Here is an 18735-nt window from a genome sequence, read left to right as displayed (position 1 = left end):
TGTCTTTTTTAATATCTTAAAGGAAAAGGAGAACCTCAACTTCAGTAGTTGATGTAGCTTTGCTTCATTTACCTACAGTATTTTTTACAGTTTAATGAGCTTTCATTGTTTACAGGAGGAAAACAGGAAAACTATTTTTTTTCATGTACTGCTGCTGACAGTCCCCCAATGGGAATCGCTCGTTACTTCCCTGTGTGATCTTTTCTGTAATTTTAACTTTAGCATTACATCAAACAACTGTTTACACGTAGTTAAGCCCAGCAGCTAAACTGCGAAATCAATAAAATAAACAAAACACATGCTGTCGCCTTTGGCTTCAGACATAGCTGTTAACTAAAATTGTAATACAGCAATTGCACGTTGTTAATCAGTTTATTACTGGTTCCAAAATATTTTGTCTGTTAACATATTGCTTCCTGCAAGGTATCTTGCACCGTTACTTTTTAAACACATGGGCGTCAGGACAACCAAATAAATATAATATCAAGCAGTATGTTGTTTCTAGCTATGTACATGTGATACCGTTTTTTAATGTTTATTTTTGCTGTCAATGGTTTCGATATCCGAAGATGTACGTAATTAAGTTGCACCCGCTTCGCGAGGTATGAAATGACGAGTGACGTTGCAACCTCTGGAGCTGTATTCAGTGTGGCGACTACTCTTTCTCGAATATTATGTTATTCGCCCCTTGATGTTATTGATGGAACGATATGACTTATGGTCCGCTCTAATACAGTAATTTCTTGAAATTCAATGTATGTTGAACAGTGAATTGGAAGATGTGCGAGTGGGTCGGAGATTAAAAGCTCATATCCTCTGTGTTCATTCGTATGAGATCGCACTCTCAGTTTATATTCAAGCAAATGAGAAAAAGTTTATTATTAACAACATTTATATCGAAGACTTACCAAACCGTATCTTTCTTTTCTCTAAGTAAGTGTAGCACAACGTAAAACTCGCTGTGTAGCAGTCACTTTTAAAAATTACAACTCGACCTCCGACAATTTCCTCTCACTGTACATCACTTTTCACACCAATAATTAATTCTTAGTGTATTGTAACGTAACATTTTGCGTTTCTCGCCCAACTAGTTCAACGAATGCCATTACTTGTCCCTTTCCATTCAGTAGTCTTTCAACTGTCTTTGTCTTCCTCTGATTTCACCTTCTTGCTACATCTCCGGGTATTGTACTCATGCAAAAGAAACTATAGAGGTACAGTATTTTATATATTAGTTTACAAATGTTACGTAGCACAGATTGCATAAATGAAAAGGAGGGAAAAAATCAATGAACATTCCGTCACACATTCACGACAGTTTTGCAGCTTTCCGTAGTACTGAAACCACGAACCGCCTCTGTCTCCGAGATAAATATCACAAAAAGCCTACAGTTTGCTCGGGATGACAGTGAAAGCCCCTTTATGTGCGACCGTAGCATGATGATGCTGCTTTATCATTTTCCACTATTGTATTTTAGCTAAGCTTTGTAAGTCTTGACATGTTGGTTTTGACTCACCTCAGAGTGAAACGTGGGGTTGATGAGTTTGCGATGTGTCTTCCACCGGCTACCATTGAGGGTGAGTAATCCGTCGCCGACGAAGGGCCACATGGCGCTCGTGCTCAGGGGATCTCGTTCTACCAATTTGGACGTCACCAGGATGTGTTGTATGTCGTCTGGGTGAGCGACCATTATCACCAGTTTCGGGCCCGCGTAGAACCTGCCACCACGACCACAGCACCCAGACTTTTTATTTACTGGCATGGCGGGAAAACAGCTGTATGTACACTGAAGTCTGCAGAAACTGCGATACTCACTGGAACAAAACGTCACAGAAAAGCTGAAGCACGCAAGAAGAAGCTTTACTGTACTGCTCTAGAGACGTCCACTACTCCGTCCAAACAGGCCTCGAAAGGCCCGGGTGTACCGACCGACCACCCTGCTTGCCAAGAGGGGTCACCAAACCCGTACCATAACCTACCTAAGTGCTGGCCAAGCACGGCGCTTAACTTCGCTGATCTGACAGGAATCAGTGTTACCGCTGTGGCAAGGCCGTTGGCAGATACATCTAATACTCATAGATAAACTAAGGGTTTATGAATTTGATGGTATAGCTAACCAATGAATAACGTGTTTAATGAAAAGCAAGCATAAACTTGTACATGGTAATTAAAGAGTTAAGGCTTTCACGACCGGATGACGTAGCTGCTCGTAAACCTTTCCGGATGCGAGGTCGTGGTCCAAGAAACTCTTCTGTTCCTGACGTTTCGTCCAGGACTGCTTGGACATCCTCAGAGACGCCCCTCGGCTGAGTCTTACCGACTGGCCGGTCCGAGCGACATATATACTGTAGGAAAGGGGGATATAGTCGAAATAACACGTCATGAGCAGAGATAGTCCTTGTCAAAGATAATACTTAACTATCGATTGTCATCTTGTCAACGATGACATTGTATAGTGATTCTGCAGAGCTACTGTCCATATGTCGCTAAGTTTCATTTCCTCTTTCCTAATAAAATTATCCTGGTGCTTATGAATTTCAGTGGCTTCCCTACATAGTCTTGGGTAATAATTTGATGTTGTAGATAAAACTTCTGTTTCAGGAAACTTCACTTCGTGGTCTCCTGACTGAAGAGCATGCTCTGCTACAGCTGATTTCTGACTTTTTCGTAGACGGCAAAGAGCTCGGCGCCAGTCTCTGTTTCGGCTCCCATCTCCTCATTGCCACCTGGAACCCTCCCCCACTCCTCCCTCCCTGTCGTCGCTCGGTCATCTACACTGCCCAGTGATGAAGAGGAGGTTTTGCGGGGAGGGATGTGGTATCAGATATCGATACCACCCCACGAGCGTCGCCAAGTTGGCAACAGAACTGCAAGTTCCAATTAGACACTGACAGGGGACGCACGGGATGTGGCGGAGCCAATGGCGTGTGCCCATGGAGCCACGCCCCCAACGGCTCTTTACCACGGCTGGCGGCAAGCGCTCCGCCCACTCGCTCTCAGAGCCACTGCGCTGTGACACCACCGTTTGTGCTTAGCACAGGGAGCCTGACTCTTGTTGATATTGATATTGCTATTGCTGCTTAATGGTTTACCCCATTCGCTAATCATTTCCGCTCCCATTCAGCTTTCGTACGACGGCATTTGCTGCACCACTCTGCAGCCCACCTCTCCTCACCGTTGACACAGGAACCACTAGCTGCGCTGTGTGGAGCCTCTTGCCACATATCCACAGTATATATTCGGGGTGGGTGTGAGTAGGTCTGATACAACGGGAGTGATTGTGTTGAAGCCCAGAAAATTCATCTGTTGTAATGCATTCCTTAACTTGTGTGCAAAGTTCAGTAACATGCAGGTGACCTGCTTCTGCTGCAGAGCGACACGGTGTAAGCCTCTGCGCCTCTTCAGACGTTTGGAGAGCTGGGCTGGGGTGATGCATCTGATAGCCATCATTCCGTGAAAAATATTCCAGGCAATGGTAGTGCAGACAGTGAAATAGACATTGTCGAATACTTACTGACTGCGTGTCACACTTGCGAAGATCTTCAGTGTGTTAGACAATTGACAGCTCCAGCTCTTGAACGGTTTTGTATAAAAGCTCTTTGTACACAAGTCACAAGCGACTCCACCCAGTGCAGCCCACACGACAAGTGCCAGCAGTTTCTGAAGGGAAGAGACTTATGCAGTCTATCAGTAATACAATTAATGGTGAGAGGACAATATATTTCTGGTCACTCACAATAAATAAGCACTCATTTAATAATACTTGTTTTGTGAATGAAACCTCCTTTTCATGCTACAACGTAATTTGTTTTCCCAAGGCGCGTTTTACCTTTTTCTTACTGTAAGGTATCTTCAGTGGGATTTAGAGTGATTTAGGTTTGTTATTTTTAGATCATCAAACAGTTCACGTCGCGTTCTTTATGTAAATAAATAGTTTGTTGGCACCTTCGTCTCCTCTCATCTGGTCTGCCACTTCATTTGCGAAATGTAAGCACTATTTAGTAATCCGAACTTTTCCTTCCCACTGTTCACCATGTTTCTCCTTCTTCTTTGTGCTGCACTATTACTCTTTTGCCTCTAGATATAGCTATTAGTTCGAACACTGAGCTTTTGAAGATAGTAAACATTGTGACTTATTTATGTGTTTACTTCCGTTTGGTTTGTTAACCTACATATTAGCAATCTGAAAAAGTATATGTCCCCCCGATAGCTGAATGGTCAGCGTGACGGGCTGTCGTCCTAAGGTGCTCGGGTTCGATTTCACACTGGGTCGGCGATTTTCTCCGCTCAGGGTCTTGGTGTTGTGTTGTCTTGGCCTAAGGGGCACGGATTCAATTCCCGCCTCGGTCGGGGATTTTCTACGCTCAGGGACTTGGTGTTGTGTTGTCTTCATCATCATTTCATCCCCATCGGGCGCGCAGGTCGCCCAATGTGGCGCAAAATGTAATAAGACCTACACCAAGGCGGCCGGACCTGCCCCGTAATGGGCCTCCTGGCCAATGACGCCAAACGCTCATTCCAGCAAAGTATATGTTGTAAACTACCTTTATGTCTATGTGTGTGGGGAGGGGGTGTATGGGGAGGGCGGGGAATTGATAGTTTGGGTTGTAGAATGTTGAAAGTGAATGTAATAGCTAGTAGAGACTGGCTGAAAGCTTTGGATTGGCTAACTTGAGTTTTGGTTTAAATGTTCTGTGGAGGAGTTCATGGACAAGTGAGTGAAGAAGTGTTGTTATTATTATGACAATAATCCTCATTTGGAGTGTTATTCTATTATTTTATCTCTTAGTGTAAACTATGAATTGTTTGACATGTGTACTTTATCATTTCTGCTTTAGTTTTCTGTATGTGGTAAATTTCTTGTAGGTTAGGAGGTCTTTCTTACTGTCGATTCTTATTATTTTCATGGCTCCTTCTCTAGCAGCTTGTTTGCTGTTACATTCTCTCAAGTCTTCTGCAATTTTTGAGCAGTTTGTCCCATATTTCCAGGCTCTCATGTGTTCTTTGTATCTGGCATCAAATGTTCTGTTTTTCTATGTATCTGCCATTACAAGACTTAGACTGTAGTTGATATATACCTGATATCTGTTTTTGTTGGTTTGGGGGTGTATTTTTGTTTAGAACTGTCTGTTGTGTATGCTATGATTATTTCCTGTCATTTGAAAATGTTGGTGATTTTATGTGCAAGTATCTGTTTGTACGTTTTGTTCAACATCTTGTGTTTTCTATCATATTTTTCTGATTATTCCGTATTGTTGTTATGGTACTGAGTGTATTGTTTGGTTCTGTTGCCTTTTTGTCTGTGGTTTGGTGCTTTCTGCTTTTGTTTTACTTTTAATTTTGTTGTTTAGCTTTGTGACTTTGTTACTATTGTAATCGTTGTTTTGCTGTCTGCATTATTATGTCCAGTTCTTTTGGGTAATTTTACTTGGTGAGTGGCACTGTGTTGAGTCTATGGGGCATGGGTCGAAATGCTGCTTGCTTTTGTAAGTGTGGGTGGTTCGAAGATTGGGAATACTAATGTCCGTTCCTATGGGTTTACGGTAAATTTCAAACATATGTTTACGGTTTTGTTTTATTGATAGTTCTATCCAGAAACTTAATTTGGTTATTCTGGTAACTCCACTGTGTAAACACGAGTTCAGTGACGTTATTTTCCCCACTGACGTAAGAGAACTGGACAGGAAATGGTGTGCAGGTATAGTGTGTCTACAAATCGTAAACCGAGTAGCATTGTGATAGTGGGGGAAGTTATTTTTCCCTGAAGAACGCTGCGGCTGCCGTATCAGAAGTCAAAGAAGTAGTTTCGCCTCTAGTAACACAGAACAGTCTGCAGACGTTTACGTGGGTTCCAACCATCTGCGTTAGTATCAGTGGCAGCTCATGTGCGTATTCCATGCAGTGTTGATGCACTTTGTGGGGAAAAAAAAAATCACTCCCCGGGCATGACTGGTCACTCCGTCGGCAGTGGTTGATAAGGCGCCCTGCGGAGGTCGGTGTAGCCTCGTGAAACTCCGCGCAGTCGCTCTTTGTGCTACAGTGCGGTACGAGAGCGGCGGACCACCTGTTCGCTGTTCCGTTTTGTGACCTACGAACGCGGGGAGCGCAGGGCCAGAATCCGACGCCCAACCTTCCTCTCCGCCTTCACTCTTTTACACTCCGAGAACACCATGTATCCACGAATACGGCTCTGTTGGACTCATAGGTGGCACACACCATTTAAAATTTCTTCTTAACGCACTTGAGATAACCGTAGATATTAATTTTATGCCATTAAAACACTATTTTCAGAAATATGCGATTTTTGCATGCAAAGCGGGAAGTATTACTCGAAGATGAGAAATCAATTGGACTATCTTTATGGGATATTTATTGTAGTCTAATTTTGTACTGAGAAGCATTTTCCCTAGAAGTCACGGGTTTTGAGATATTCGAGTAAAAATGTAAATAAAACTAAAAAACTAAACTTCATCCGAACAGGCCTTGGAAGGCCGCCGTCTCATCCTCAACATAGAGGCGTCACTGGATGCGTATATGGAGGGGCATGTGGTCAGCACACTGCTCTCCCGGCCGTATGTCAGTTTACGAAACCGGAGCTGCTACTTCTCAATCAAGTAGCTATTCAGTTTGCCTCACAAGGGCTGAGTGCACCCCACCTGCCAACAGCGCTCGGCAGACCGGGTGGTCACCCATCCAAGTGCTAGCCCAGCCCGACAGCGCTTAACTTCGATGAACTGACGGCGACCGATGTTACCACTGCGGCAAGGCCGTTGGCAAAAATGTAATGAAAGTGATCTTTACATGGTGCCCCCGCCCTCCACCGCAACCCGCACATCTCACCGGTTAGGAATTTTAGTATGCTGTTCAGAACTATGCCCCTGCCACGTTTTTTCCACTTAATCTGAATGAGTAGCGCTTGCAGTTGAGGTGTTGCGGTCAAATCAGGAGCGTATCGCTTCATGGCGCTTTCGAGATGTACTGAGCAACCTCGTAATCTTGAGCAGTTTTAGTCACAAACCCTATAGTTACTCCCACACGCTCATCAGGAAGAATACACTCTTATACCAAAACCTGGAATCATAGAATAAAGGCAAATAATAGAAAATGATAATAGAATATGACCGACATATCACCTTTTTAATCAAATAACACACACATTACCATAAATATTGTGCGACTAAAAACACAGTATATTTTCAAGCAAAACATTTGACTTCAGCATGTTCATAAAAATTCCTGTTATTTACGAAGGTCATTCAATAAATAATGTCCGACATTTTTTAAAAAAGCCATGACTATACATAACAAACGTCCTTGTTGGTGCTTCACATTTGATGTTTGTTCTCTTCGCCGGTGAAGTTTAGAACCGTCCTGACATATGGCAGGGCCGTTCTACAGCGTCAAAATGGCGTCTACACACGACTCACGTTACAAGCAGCGTGCTGTTATTGAATCATTGTGTGCAGAAAAAGAAATGGTGGTAAACATCCGTAAACATTTGTTTGCAGTGTATGACGATGCAGCAGTTGGTAGGAGTACAGTTGGACGATAGGTAAAGAAAGTTATAGCCTCAGGAAATGCAGAAACAGAGCCCCTTTATCAGCCATGCTGGGGACGTCCTGTCACAGCCACTGCTCCAGACATGCTGAATCGTGCGGATGCCATTATTCATGCCGACTGGCGATTCACAACTCGACAATTGGGTCTACAGTTGTCAGTCAGCATTGGAAGTGCGTCTGAAATCATCAAGACTCTCAGATATACAAAGAAGTGTTCACGATGGGTTCTACAAATGCTCACAGCGGACCACAAGATTCAAAGATAGGTCATTTCATCTGATTCGTTTGAGCGCTTTGAGACCAACAGAGAGGTTTTACTGTGACGGTTCGTTACGGGGGACAAAAGCTGGGTGCACCACTTTGCGACGGAAACAAAAAGGCAGTCCATGGAGTGACATCATTATCATTCACCACAAAAGAATAAATTCGAGACAACCGTCTCTGCTGGAAAAGTCACGATGACAGTCTTCTGGGATTATAATGGGATCATTCCCATTATAATGGCATCGACAAGAATCCAGCAGAAATCTTGCTCCAACACCATAATGCACCCCCACACACAAGAATGAGAATCCAGGAACACATCGCCAAATTGGGTTGGACATCATTGCCTCATCCACCCTGCACTCCAGACCTGGCACCCTCGGACTTCCATCTCTTTGGGCCACTTAAAGATTCCCTACGGGGAACACACCTTGAAGATGACGGGAGTGTCAATCATGCAGTGAAAACGTGGCTACACCTACAGGACAAGAGCTTTTACTAGCAGGGAGTACATGCTCTTCCATGATGCTGGCACATGGCCATAGAAGCTGATGGAGACTACGTAGAAAAATAGTACACAGACAAGACGTGTTGATGTGTATTGTCACTAAATTCTCATTCTTAACTACAAATATGTTCCGAGAAAAAAAAATGGGGCATTGCTTATTGAACGTCCCTTGTCTATAAACATTCATAATTAAACAATACACATGATAGCACTCAAAGAGGAGTGTACTTTGCCTTATGCTTATTATGCAAAACTTCCCTATTTCCCTTGTCACGTTCCACTAAAGAAAGACTGTAATTTTTAAGGATGATGGATAGGTGAAGCCAGGAATGCTGTGTGTTTTGGATCAACACAACGGAAGATACTACACATTATTTTTGTACCAAGGACGTAGTTTTTCCTAAGCTATTGAACTTAATTCCTCACTTAATAACATTAATAAACCAGTGTTTCAGAATTCTCTAGCCGTTGCGTCTGCGCAATATGTATGTGAGGTGACATTGTGCAAACGGTGCTGTGCTTTGGCAAAAGATACATGTTTTAACATGGCAACAAGTGAAATGTAAGTTTTACTCGAAATTCGCCACTCATGGTGCTTCTCTGCAAATTGCAAATGGTTATCAAGACAGGCGAACATAATCCTCTGCTTTTGTTACATTTTCAGCGGCATTCTTTTTGGGTAATAGCAAAAGCAGATCGTTTCCAGTGGCCAGCATGCAAGGGTAGGAGTGCAGGGGCTCCACTTAATATTTACAAAAAATGTGAGCGCAGGCTTCAGTTGAGAACGACGCCTCCCCTCCAGCGCTTGGTATTTCCTTTACACAGCCTGCCCCCCAGCCCCCCCCCCCCCCCACTACCGCTCTCTCCACATATACCCTGCCAACTGCGCATCTACCGGCCGCGTTATTTTATGTGCACTTTACTTCCCTTCACAGGTGTTAAAATTCAAATTGTGGCTTTACACAGGGTGGGAAGGGGCTGTGACGCTCAAATCAAGTTAAAGAGGTTGAGGATGATTATTTCGCTTCGCCCTATCAGGTGCCACAGCATGCTTCACTGGAGCCAACAGTAACCAGACGATTTGTCGCCAGTTGAACATAATGCAGAATCTAGGTGATGCATGGAAAGGAGGTGCTCGTATCTTTCACAACTGGTGGAACTGAAGTCCCAGCAGACCTTCTCAGCAGTCACTGCGTTGCGCCAGAAAACTAGATCTCAACTGGCGTTGAGGATAACGGTGGAAAACTACTCGGCCATAGTCTGGGCAGTGTCTCGCAGGTTTGTCTGAGACCTACATTCCCCTCACGTCAGCCACTGGGACCCTCCCTCCTCTCTCAGAACTCTCCTGCTTGTCTTCTATTCTTAGTGGGACGGTTTATACCGTTTAGAAGCTGTCCCCGAGATATCTTTTTGCTGTCTCTAATAGTCGGCGACATTTCACCCTCGCTACTGAGATGTCTCCGAGGTTCTCTGCAGCTGGCTGGCACTTGAGCCTGCGCATAACCACCTGCCTGGGCCTGATTGCCAGGTGGTTCAAAAAGATCTCCGAGCACTATGGGACTTAATATCTGAGGTCATGAGTCCCCTAGAACTTAGAACTACTTAAACCTAACTAACCTAAGGACATCACACACATCCATGCCCTAGGCAGGATTCGAACATGCGACCGACTGAAGCGCCTAGAACCGGCGACAGGTGGTGTTCGTCGCTCCACCATAGAATGGGCTGCGTTTCTAGCACGCCTGAAGACTGTAGAATGGATACCTGGTGGCGGGATAGATCCTTTGCTAATATGATCCACCCATTTCTGAACACTGTCACGGGGTTCAAAGACAGAAAGCCGTAAAGTGCCCATTGTGGGGCTTTCTGTCAGTCACCAGCATGTCTGTCAGGTAAATCCAGATCCGGAATTCATCACTTGGGTGATTGAACGTTTTCCACTAAGTGGAGCATGCAAAGATCAAAGAGCATACTAAACGAACAACCCTACTACAGTGCTCCCACCACGTTCAAGAAACACGCAAGTGACAACATGAGAAGCTCACAATTGCACTGGCCTGTGGGGCAGGTGGTTGCAGAGCCCCAAAGCTCTTCGTGTGCATTAAGATACCCACCAGGGTGTAAAGGGTCGGGGAGCTGAGTAATGGATTCACTGAGAGCGTCTTTGACTGGCGGGTAAGCTGAAAATGCCATCAACCTGCGACCGAACCGCCGAATCCTTTCGTCAGTAAATGGGGTATGTTCTCAACTGACTCAGTTGTTTTAATCACCTCCCCAGATGGAATGAGCCGCTTCCTAATTCCGTATGTATATCACCAATACAGACTTGTAGCTGTCACGCCTTTGCGCTTACTGCTATGTATTTTAACAGTAAGTAGCTCAGTCCTAATGGTAAGAGGTAGTAGTGAATTTAAATTGTTAATATTTGAATACAGCACAGCTGCCACATGCTCAGTTCACTTTTACTCTGCTCCTACCCTCGCCATTGCACAACATTAACTATGTGTTCTTGGACCTTGCTAACCTATTAAATTCACTTGCATGTTAGTTTTGACCGTTACTCGCCAGTATTTACCTAATGATTAAAGCACACTCCTAACTGGACTATTTCCCAAATGGCCTGTGATGATTGAACGGGTTCGATCCACAGCCTACAGTGCCCTACAGTTCACATGGTAGCACTGCCTACCTGACCCACTTAACTTGGTAGTGAGGTTATGTATCCAATCATCACTGCTAGCAGCAGTAGATAATCCTATCAGCACGACGATAGCACCAGACTTACTGTCGAATCCTCCAGAAAATACTTATAACTACGGTCGCCAGCTCTGAAGGAGCAAAAGAATAAATCAATTTTTGGCTCATTTCAAAGTAAAACGGCTTGAATTGAATTTAAACTTAATTTTGAATATTACTATTACTGAGCATTCAAGGTGATTCAACAAAGCAAATACTCTTTCAACTTCTGTGTGTTGCCTTAGTAATTACTACCAAGATTATTTATGCAACTTGGGTTAACAAATTTCTATCCTTGGACTTTATGTAATGATTTTGGATATTACTCTTTGAACAACTGATATAGAATTGCTTAAGTGACGTTACTTAAAAAGTTACTCAGAAAAATTTAAGTTAACTATAAAATGGCGACTCATTCTGATGTGACCATTGCTCTTTTCAACCTTCTTAGACGCTACAGTATTCTTCAACAAAAATAATTGTAAATGAAAGAGGCGATGGTGGCCTCAGTCTGATTTCACTATACTATGTTTGAGGTTACTACACTTTACAATGAACAACATGCGTCGTAATTTTACTCATAAGTGTGTTCTGTCCTCTGTACTTGCATAAAAAGAAAAACTGGTTTTCTCCTTTTACATTTCTATAAAGTTCGAATTAACAATTACGAGCAGTCTTGCCTTGGATGGACGTGCCGGTGCTAGTGGTGAGATGTATGTGGATAACGCAACTCTTCACGCCTCATGCCCTTAATGGCGGCTGGAACCACGAGCCGTAGCACTCGTACAAGCTACTGCACGTTCGCCATAAAATCTGGGTGCAGAAACTCTTACAATCGGCCCCAGTGGCATAGAGGCGGCTTCGATAACCATTCGTCACGTTTTACTCCACAAACGGCGACGATATTCGCCTCTTCGCCGTTACCCAATCACTTTTGCGTGAGCACAGTTACACACGTCCGATCACGTCAACACTCTCCAGGCCATTCTATTGTTCAGTCCCTCTGTCTCCAGCTACCACTAGCGACGCTCATATCACCAAGAGTGGGGCCCTGCCCCTACCATATTTTTATCGAAATCATTTAGTGTTTAAGACATTTTATATTTATTACCCTGGAGTTCATACCAGTCATAATGATTTACTAGTATCGCTTAACAATATTAAATAACTTATAATTAACAAGAAAAAGAATACATTTGAGTCCGAGAGCTTAGTGCATTGTCTGATGGATAGCATGGTGGTGCCTTTCCGCTAGTTCCCACTACTGTCAGCTCACGCTAATTCCCAATAGATGGCATCAGGGTGTGCTCCCTGACAGTCTCACGCCAGCGCGCTCGTTTCCGACACGCGGGCTCCAAATTACTGGCAGCGTAACATCATTTCAGTTCAGTTACACACGCCCCACATCTTATTGAAGTATCTAACAGTGATAATTCAAAATGAAGTCTCTCCTATAATGAATCTGAAAACGATCGTTAAGCTTTTTACAAAGGGTTTTTCCCTTTCTTACTGGTACACCTCCACACTTATATTACATATTTAAAATTCAACACCAAATCTTTCTCTCTTTACAACTAAACATTACACAAATGATTTAAATATACTCTTTCCAATTTTCTTACTTCTAAACACAGTACACTTTAAACATTTCTTTACAAAAACTTTAAATACACTTCTTTTATCTCAGGCAAGTAAAACACATGTAATGCACCTATTGCTTTATAGCCTGTCCTTTTCACTTTACCTCCTCATTTTTCTACATCTTCCACAACACTTATTTACACATCCATTAAGGCTTTCTTAGAAGCTCAGTCTGTCCCTATCTGTTTAGTCTCTACTTAAACTAGAGGATTCATTAGAATACTGCAGCATATTTTAGTGAACATTTGCCTTTCACATAGAACAAAAGAAACAAAACTGTTTACATATTGCTTTACTTTAATATTTATTTATATATTTATTTATTTAATTTTCAATCTGGTAGAATCCGTGGTTCATACCTTTTGATATCCACTATGTATCCATATATATATATATATATATATATATATATATATATATATATATATATATATATATATGTGTGTGTGTGTGTGTGTGTAAATTTGATGATCACGTTATTAATTTCACTTGACTTTTCATGTGTTTTTACAAGAACGAGATCACCTATTTTGAATTTAGGATTCCTTACTTTTTCTTCGTGACAACGAATTCTCGCATCTGCTTGTTTCCTCATCTTGTCTTTTACTTAGTTCTTTTTACTATCACAATGTAATTCAACTCTATCTGGATATTCTAGTAGGTCTTCTACTAGACTTTTACTTCTTGTCTTTTTCAGGATTTTTTTCTGGAGTAAATGAATTCATGATTTCTTCGAATTCACTCACGTACATGCTCCACTTCTTGTGGTTTCTATGGCAGTACGTCCTAAATAACTGACCTATCTCGTGCATATATCTTTCTGCCGGATTGCTTGATGGGTGATAAGCTGAGATATGTACCACTTCTACCTGTTTCTCAGTCATTCCAGCCTTCCACATTTTTGAGCAAAACTGAACACCATTATCTGATAGTATTCTCTTTGGCTTCCCTACTTTCACAAAATAATCGCACACCATTTTATCATACACAGCTTTGGCAGTAGCTTTTCTCAAGGGATACAGCTTTATATACTTTGAGAAAAGTTCAGCTGCTACAAATATGTGCACAAAACCCCCCATGGTTTTCAGTAATGGTCAAAAGATATCTACTGCTACTATTTTTAATACTTCATCAGGTCTTATTGATTGCATGGGCCCTTGATTAGTGGCATTTGTTACTTTCGCCTTTTGCCATAGATCGCAAGATCTTATCCTCTGTGCTACCCTTCATGCCATGTTGCTAAAGGTAATGCATTCATCTAACTTATCGGTACACTTCCGTGCACCACAATGACCATATGCCAAGTGAACATGATCTATCAGCACTTCAGTGTGTTGTTCCGGCTGACATACCCTCCACTTCCCTGGATTACTTAATCTTTGAAGATACAGTACACCTTTATGTATTTTATATGAAGCCCTTACGTTAGTTGCATCCGGATTGTCAAACTCTATCTTTACCAACTTGAGTGCATCATCATCACTTTGATAACTTCGCATATTCCGACATAATTCCCTAATTTTTTCTCTTCCTTCCTCTTTTTTGAAGTAATTCACCTCAAAAACACCTTCCCTGTTCTTTCCACTTTCTAGTGTCTCACATCCTTCCGGTAATCTCGACAAAGCATCCGGTACTGAATGTTCTTTCCCTTTAACATACTTGATATCTATATCAAATTGTTGTAAAAACAGCGCCCGTATGGTCAACCTGTTATGTAACAATCTGCAATCCTTCAAAAATATTAAAGCTTTGTGGTCTGTATGGACCACAGTCTTATGTCCCCATAAGAAAAGTTGAAATTTCCTAAAACCCCATACAATAGCTAAGGCCTCCTTCCCTGAAACCGTGTACTTTCTTTCGTACTTAGACATGGTTCTACTCGCAAATGCTATCTGTCTATGAGTTTTTTCCCCATTTATCATTACCTCCTGAAACATGGATACTCCCAATCCATAATCTGAACTATCTGCTTCCATGTGGAATGGTTCACAAAAGTCAGGTTGCCATAACATTATATTTTTAGCCAAATTGTCTTTTAGCCAGTTGAATGCTGTTTCACATCCCTCAGTCCATATATACACACTGTTCTTCTTAAGTAGGTTGTTCAGATGTGGGCTTCTGAACACCTGATCATCCACATACTTATGATAAAGGGAACAAAGTCCTATAAACGACTTTAGTTGTTTTTTATTCTTGGGAGTCAAACAATTTCTTATTGCTTTGACTTTATCAGGATCCTTTTCAATTCCCTCTGGTGTTACTATGTGACCTGAAAACTTTATTTGTTTCTTCACAAACTCGCATTTTTTCAGGTCCAGGGTCATTCCTCCTTTAATTAAAGCTTTGAACAACCTGTCGCATAACTCCATGTGCTCTTCCCATGTCCTTGTAGCAATTAACAGGTCATCTACATAAACTGTGATTAACGAACTAAGTTCACTCCCTAAAATTTTGTCTAAAGCCCGAATGAACACTGAAACGGAAGTATTTAGGCTAAATGGTACCGCTGTGTAATGGTAGCATTTGCCATTGAACAAAAATGCCGTGTACTTCTTAGACTCCTCACTTAATGGGATTTGCCAGTATTCGGCTATTAGGTCTAAACTAGTCATGTACTTTACACCATTAAACTTCTGCAATAAATTAGCTATGTTCTCAGGACGATCCAACTTCCTCTTCACTACTTTATTCAGTGTACGAGCATCTACCACTATTTGCACACTTCCATCCTTCTTTCCTACTATCACCAATGGGTTATTATATGGGCTAGAACTCCGTTCAATGACCCCACATGAAACCATTTTATCTATTTCCTTTTCAACTGCTTCTTTCTTAGACAAGGGTACATTATATGGTGGTTTAAAGAAAGGTTCATGTTCCTCGCCCTCCATGCAGTGCTCATAATTTATCAGTCGACCCGGTTTGTCCGAAAATACCTCCTGATTTTCTTTCAGAATTTGCCATAGATCCTCCCTTTGGGTATCAGATAATCCTTCCGTTTCATCCACTACCTTTCGAAGGATTGTCTCTTTATCTCCATCTTCAACTATCTGCCTCACCGGAAACCAATCGAATTTTTTACCTATTCCTGAATCATGATCATCCCTAAATTCTGCCCATCTCAGCTGGTTCTCTTCCATTACTCTAGATGATTCAAATGGTATTTATAATACTGCACTATCAACTTGACAAACTATTATCCCTTTCTCACGATCTATAATTACGTCCTGTTTTATTAACCAGTCAATGCCTAAAATGATTTCGGAACTGAGCTCTGGAACTACTAAAAATGCATTCGAAAATAGCTTGTTTTTTATCTTAAATTCCATCATCACTTGATGCTTAACGGGCTTACTACACTTCCCTGTCGCCCCTATCACTTTAACATCGGTTACTGGCATCATGACTACTCCTCGTTGCTCTTTGATCATCTCAAAAAATGCGTGCGAAATAGCACTTATTTGAGCACCCGTATCCAACAATACATATAAATCGTACTCACATACATTAATGGGTATGATTGTTTGCATCCTGTTGTCCTCCTTCATGCTATTTTTATCTTCCCATAATAAACCCTTCTCCACTGCTAGGTCTTGCCATATTCTTTTTCCGGTTTTTATTCTGACCATTTTATCCGGAGGTTTCTTTCTCCTTTTCATCCTAAATTCTTCTACCACTTTTTCCAATAATTCTACATCTAGGCTCTTTAATGCTGTCTCTTCCTCATTCGAATCTGTCATGCCTGAACTCTCGGTTGCAGAATCGGAAACTTCCTCTACTTCTTTTTCTCCCTGGATGCTTTCTGATGACTTTGACGATAATTCCTCCTCCTTAGAAATATGACCTTCTTCTGATTCAAATAATTCTCGCAAATTATAATCCATTTCTCTTCTTTCCCTTCGTTGGATAGTACATCCACCACTCTTACTTTCATTATTTTCGCCTACTAATGGAATTCCACTCTCACTCAACTCATTTGCTTCAGTGCTACAGGGATCACAACACTCTTTCTCTTGGTTAGATACACTTTCGCTAATTTCTTTAAAAGAATCTTCATCACAGTCGTGTACTCTTGCTGTCACTAGACACACATTATAATCGGTATGGCTCTCTAACACTGTCATATTCGCGTCCGAATTAATCACTTGAGCGGAAGATCTTTCTAATTGTGCAGGCTGACTTTTGAGCTGATGTACGTATTCTGCATACAAGATAATTTCTGAATCGGCATGCGTATCTGCACTATGCCCCTTTTTCTTATCCACCCTTTCCTCTTTAATTACTTCTCGATTTGATTCGTTGGCTATTTGTACGAATCTTTTACCATAATCAACATCACTCCTCCCTTGCCCCTGCCTCTCTGCACAGTTGCCATCCCTCCCGACAAACAATCCCTTCTCTGACTCTCCCCTCATTAATTCGTCACTCTGACCTCGAATTGTACTTATTCCATTCACCTGATCCTTCAAATCCGACCGATATTCTTTTCCTACATCATTTCCCTTAATAATTCCTCCCCGCTCTCTCTCCTCTGTTTGCATCCCTGCATTATACTTCGCAAAGTTTCGTTTATGAAACTGCTCTTCAGGCGAACGACGCACTATCCTACTATAGTAATGAATACTCCGATCTTCCCTATATTTGGGCCATTTCTTTCTTTCCGCTCGCGTTAGGCCCTTGACCTGCGCGGCATTTAGTTTTCCTGATTTTGATATTGCACCCTGTTTGCCTGATAGTTTCCTCTCCCTCGCTGATTGTTACCTCCTTGACCACTTCCTCTCATCATACTAATTTGCTGTTCACTCCTACCACCTTATACTATTGCATTCTGATTTCTGAAACCTCGAAACTCTCTAGTTTCACGCCACCTATCTTCATTCTCGATTTTTTCTAAAAATTCATCGAATGTTCGACGAGTGCCTCCTACATAACGCTTTGAATCGTCACGTAGCTTTTCCACAACTCCCACACTATCTCTGATTCTGATCTATGATCTTTAAGATACTCCAAATACTTGAACCATCCTTCATAGTATTCTTTCATGAGCCCACGCCAAGTTCTGGCATTCTGGATACAACGAATTCTCTCCACAACCTATCTCTCTGTTGTGTGCCCCAGAATTCCTCTAGGAACTTTTCTATGAAGTCTGTAAACTTCAAATTGTCCATATCCAAATTCAATCCCCAAAGTTTAGCATGACCTGCTAAAGCGTCTATTACTAAATTAATTTTTTCTTTATCCGACATGTCTGTTGATAAGACACATTCGCAATTTTTTATAAAATCCATTGGATGCCATCCACCTTGTTTCTTTTGAGGATCGTGTTTTTCCTCCCTACTCAGTATTTCTGATTTATTCATTACCAATGCGATACCACTTCAGTTAGGAAACGTCTGATTCTGAACTTGCTGACTTAACCATTTTATCTCACTATGCAGTGTACTTTCCTGCTTCTGCACACCTGCATCAAAACTCGACGTGGTATTGCGCAGTGTTTCAATATCAGCTGCCGTTTCTTTACAATCTCTGTCTTCACAGCTGGTACTATTACCTGTAATTTACTTTCAATTATCGGTTCTAATTTTTTACTAACCAAAGGTTCCACTGATTTCTCTATTTTTCTGGATTTTGGTATCAAATCTTTTCTCTATTTCTGTGACTTTTCTCTGAACATTTGTTATTTCAGCCCTAATGCTATTTACTGATTTGTTTACCTCTGTGATACGTTGGCTTTGCGTATTCAAAATATCTAAATTGGCTTTTATTTTTCCAGATAGGATTTCATCCATTTCTGCTTTCAAGCTAACATTCCCTTCTCGAATTTGTACCATCATCCTATTTAACAAACTTGTTAATTCCATATCCTCTCCCTTTTGACTTGCATCCACAGATACATTGGGTTCACTAATACAGATTTTTATTAAATCAAGTATTACTTGTTTAATTACTACTATTGGACTTCCTTTTGCTGCTTTACAGGTTGTCGTCTTGAACTTATCAATTGTGGTGTATTTGTCTACAACAGA

General features: G+C 41.7%; 1 protein-coding gene across 5 annotated transcripts in view; it reads right to left on the bottom strand.

Moving 5' to 3' along the window:
• The window catches only part of LOC124551162 (cytochrome P450 4g15-like), a 166439-nt gene that overhangs the window by 112325 nt on the left and 35379 nt on the right, over window positions 1-18735 (bottom strand). For 2 of the 5 annotated variants that reach the window (XM_047126136.1, XM_047126135.1), the window contains exons 3-4: window positions 3516-3661; window positions 1518-1815 (exon numbers count right to left, since the gene is read on the bottom strand). In XM_047126136.1, the coding sequence (XP_046982092.1) occupies window positions 1518-1815; window positions 3516-3661 (444 nt within the window). The remainder of the gene's footprint in view (window positions 1-1517; window positions 1816-3515; window positions 3662-18735) is intronic. The other 3 variants (XM_047126140.1, XM_047126139.1, XM_047126138.1) reach the window with 2 other exon arrangements.

This window comes from Schistocerca americana, chromosome 9, assembly GCF_021461395.2.
Source record: "Schistocerca americana isolate TAMUIC-IGC-003095 chromosome 9, iqSchAmer2.1, whole genome shotgun sequence".
NCBI classification, from domain to species: domain Eukaryota; kingdom Metazoa; phylum Arthropoda; class Insecta; order Orthoptera; family Acrididae; genus Schistocerca; species Schistocerca americana.
Note: the sequence above shows the minus strand (reverse complement) of the source record. Positions and strands in the feature narration are given on the sequence as shown.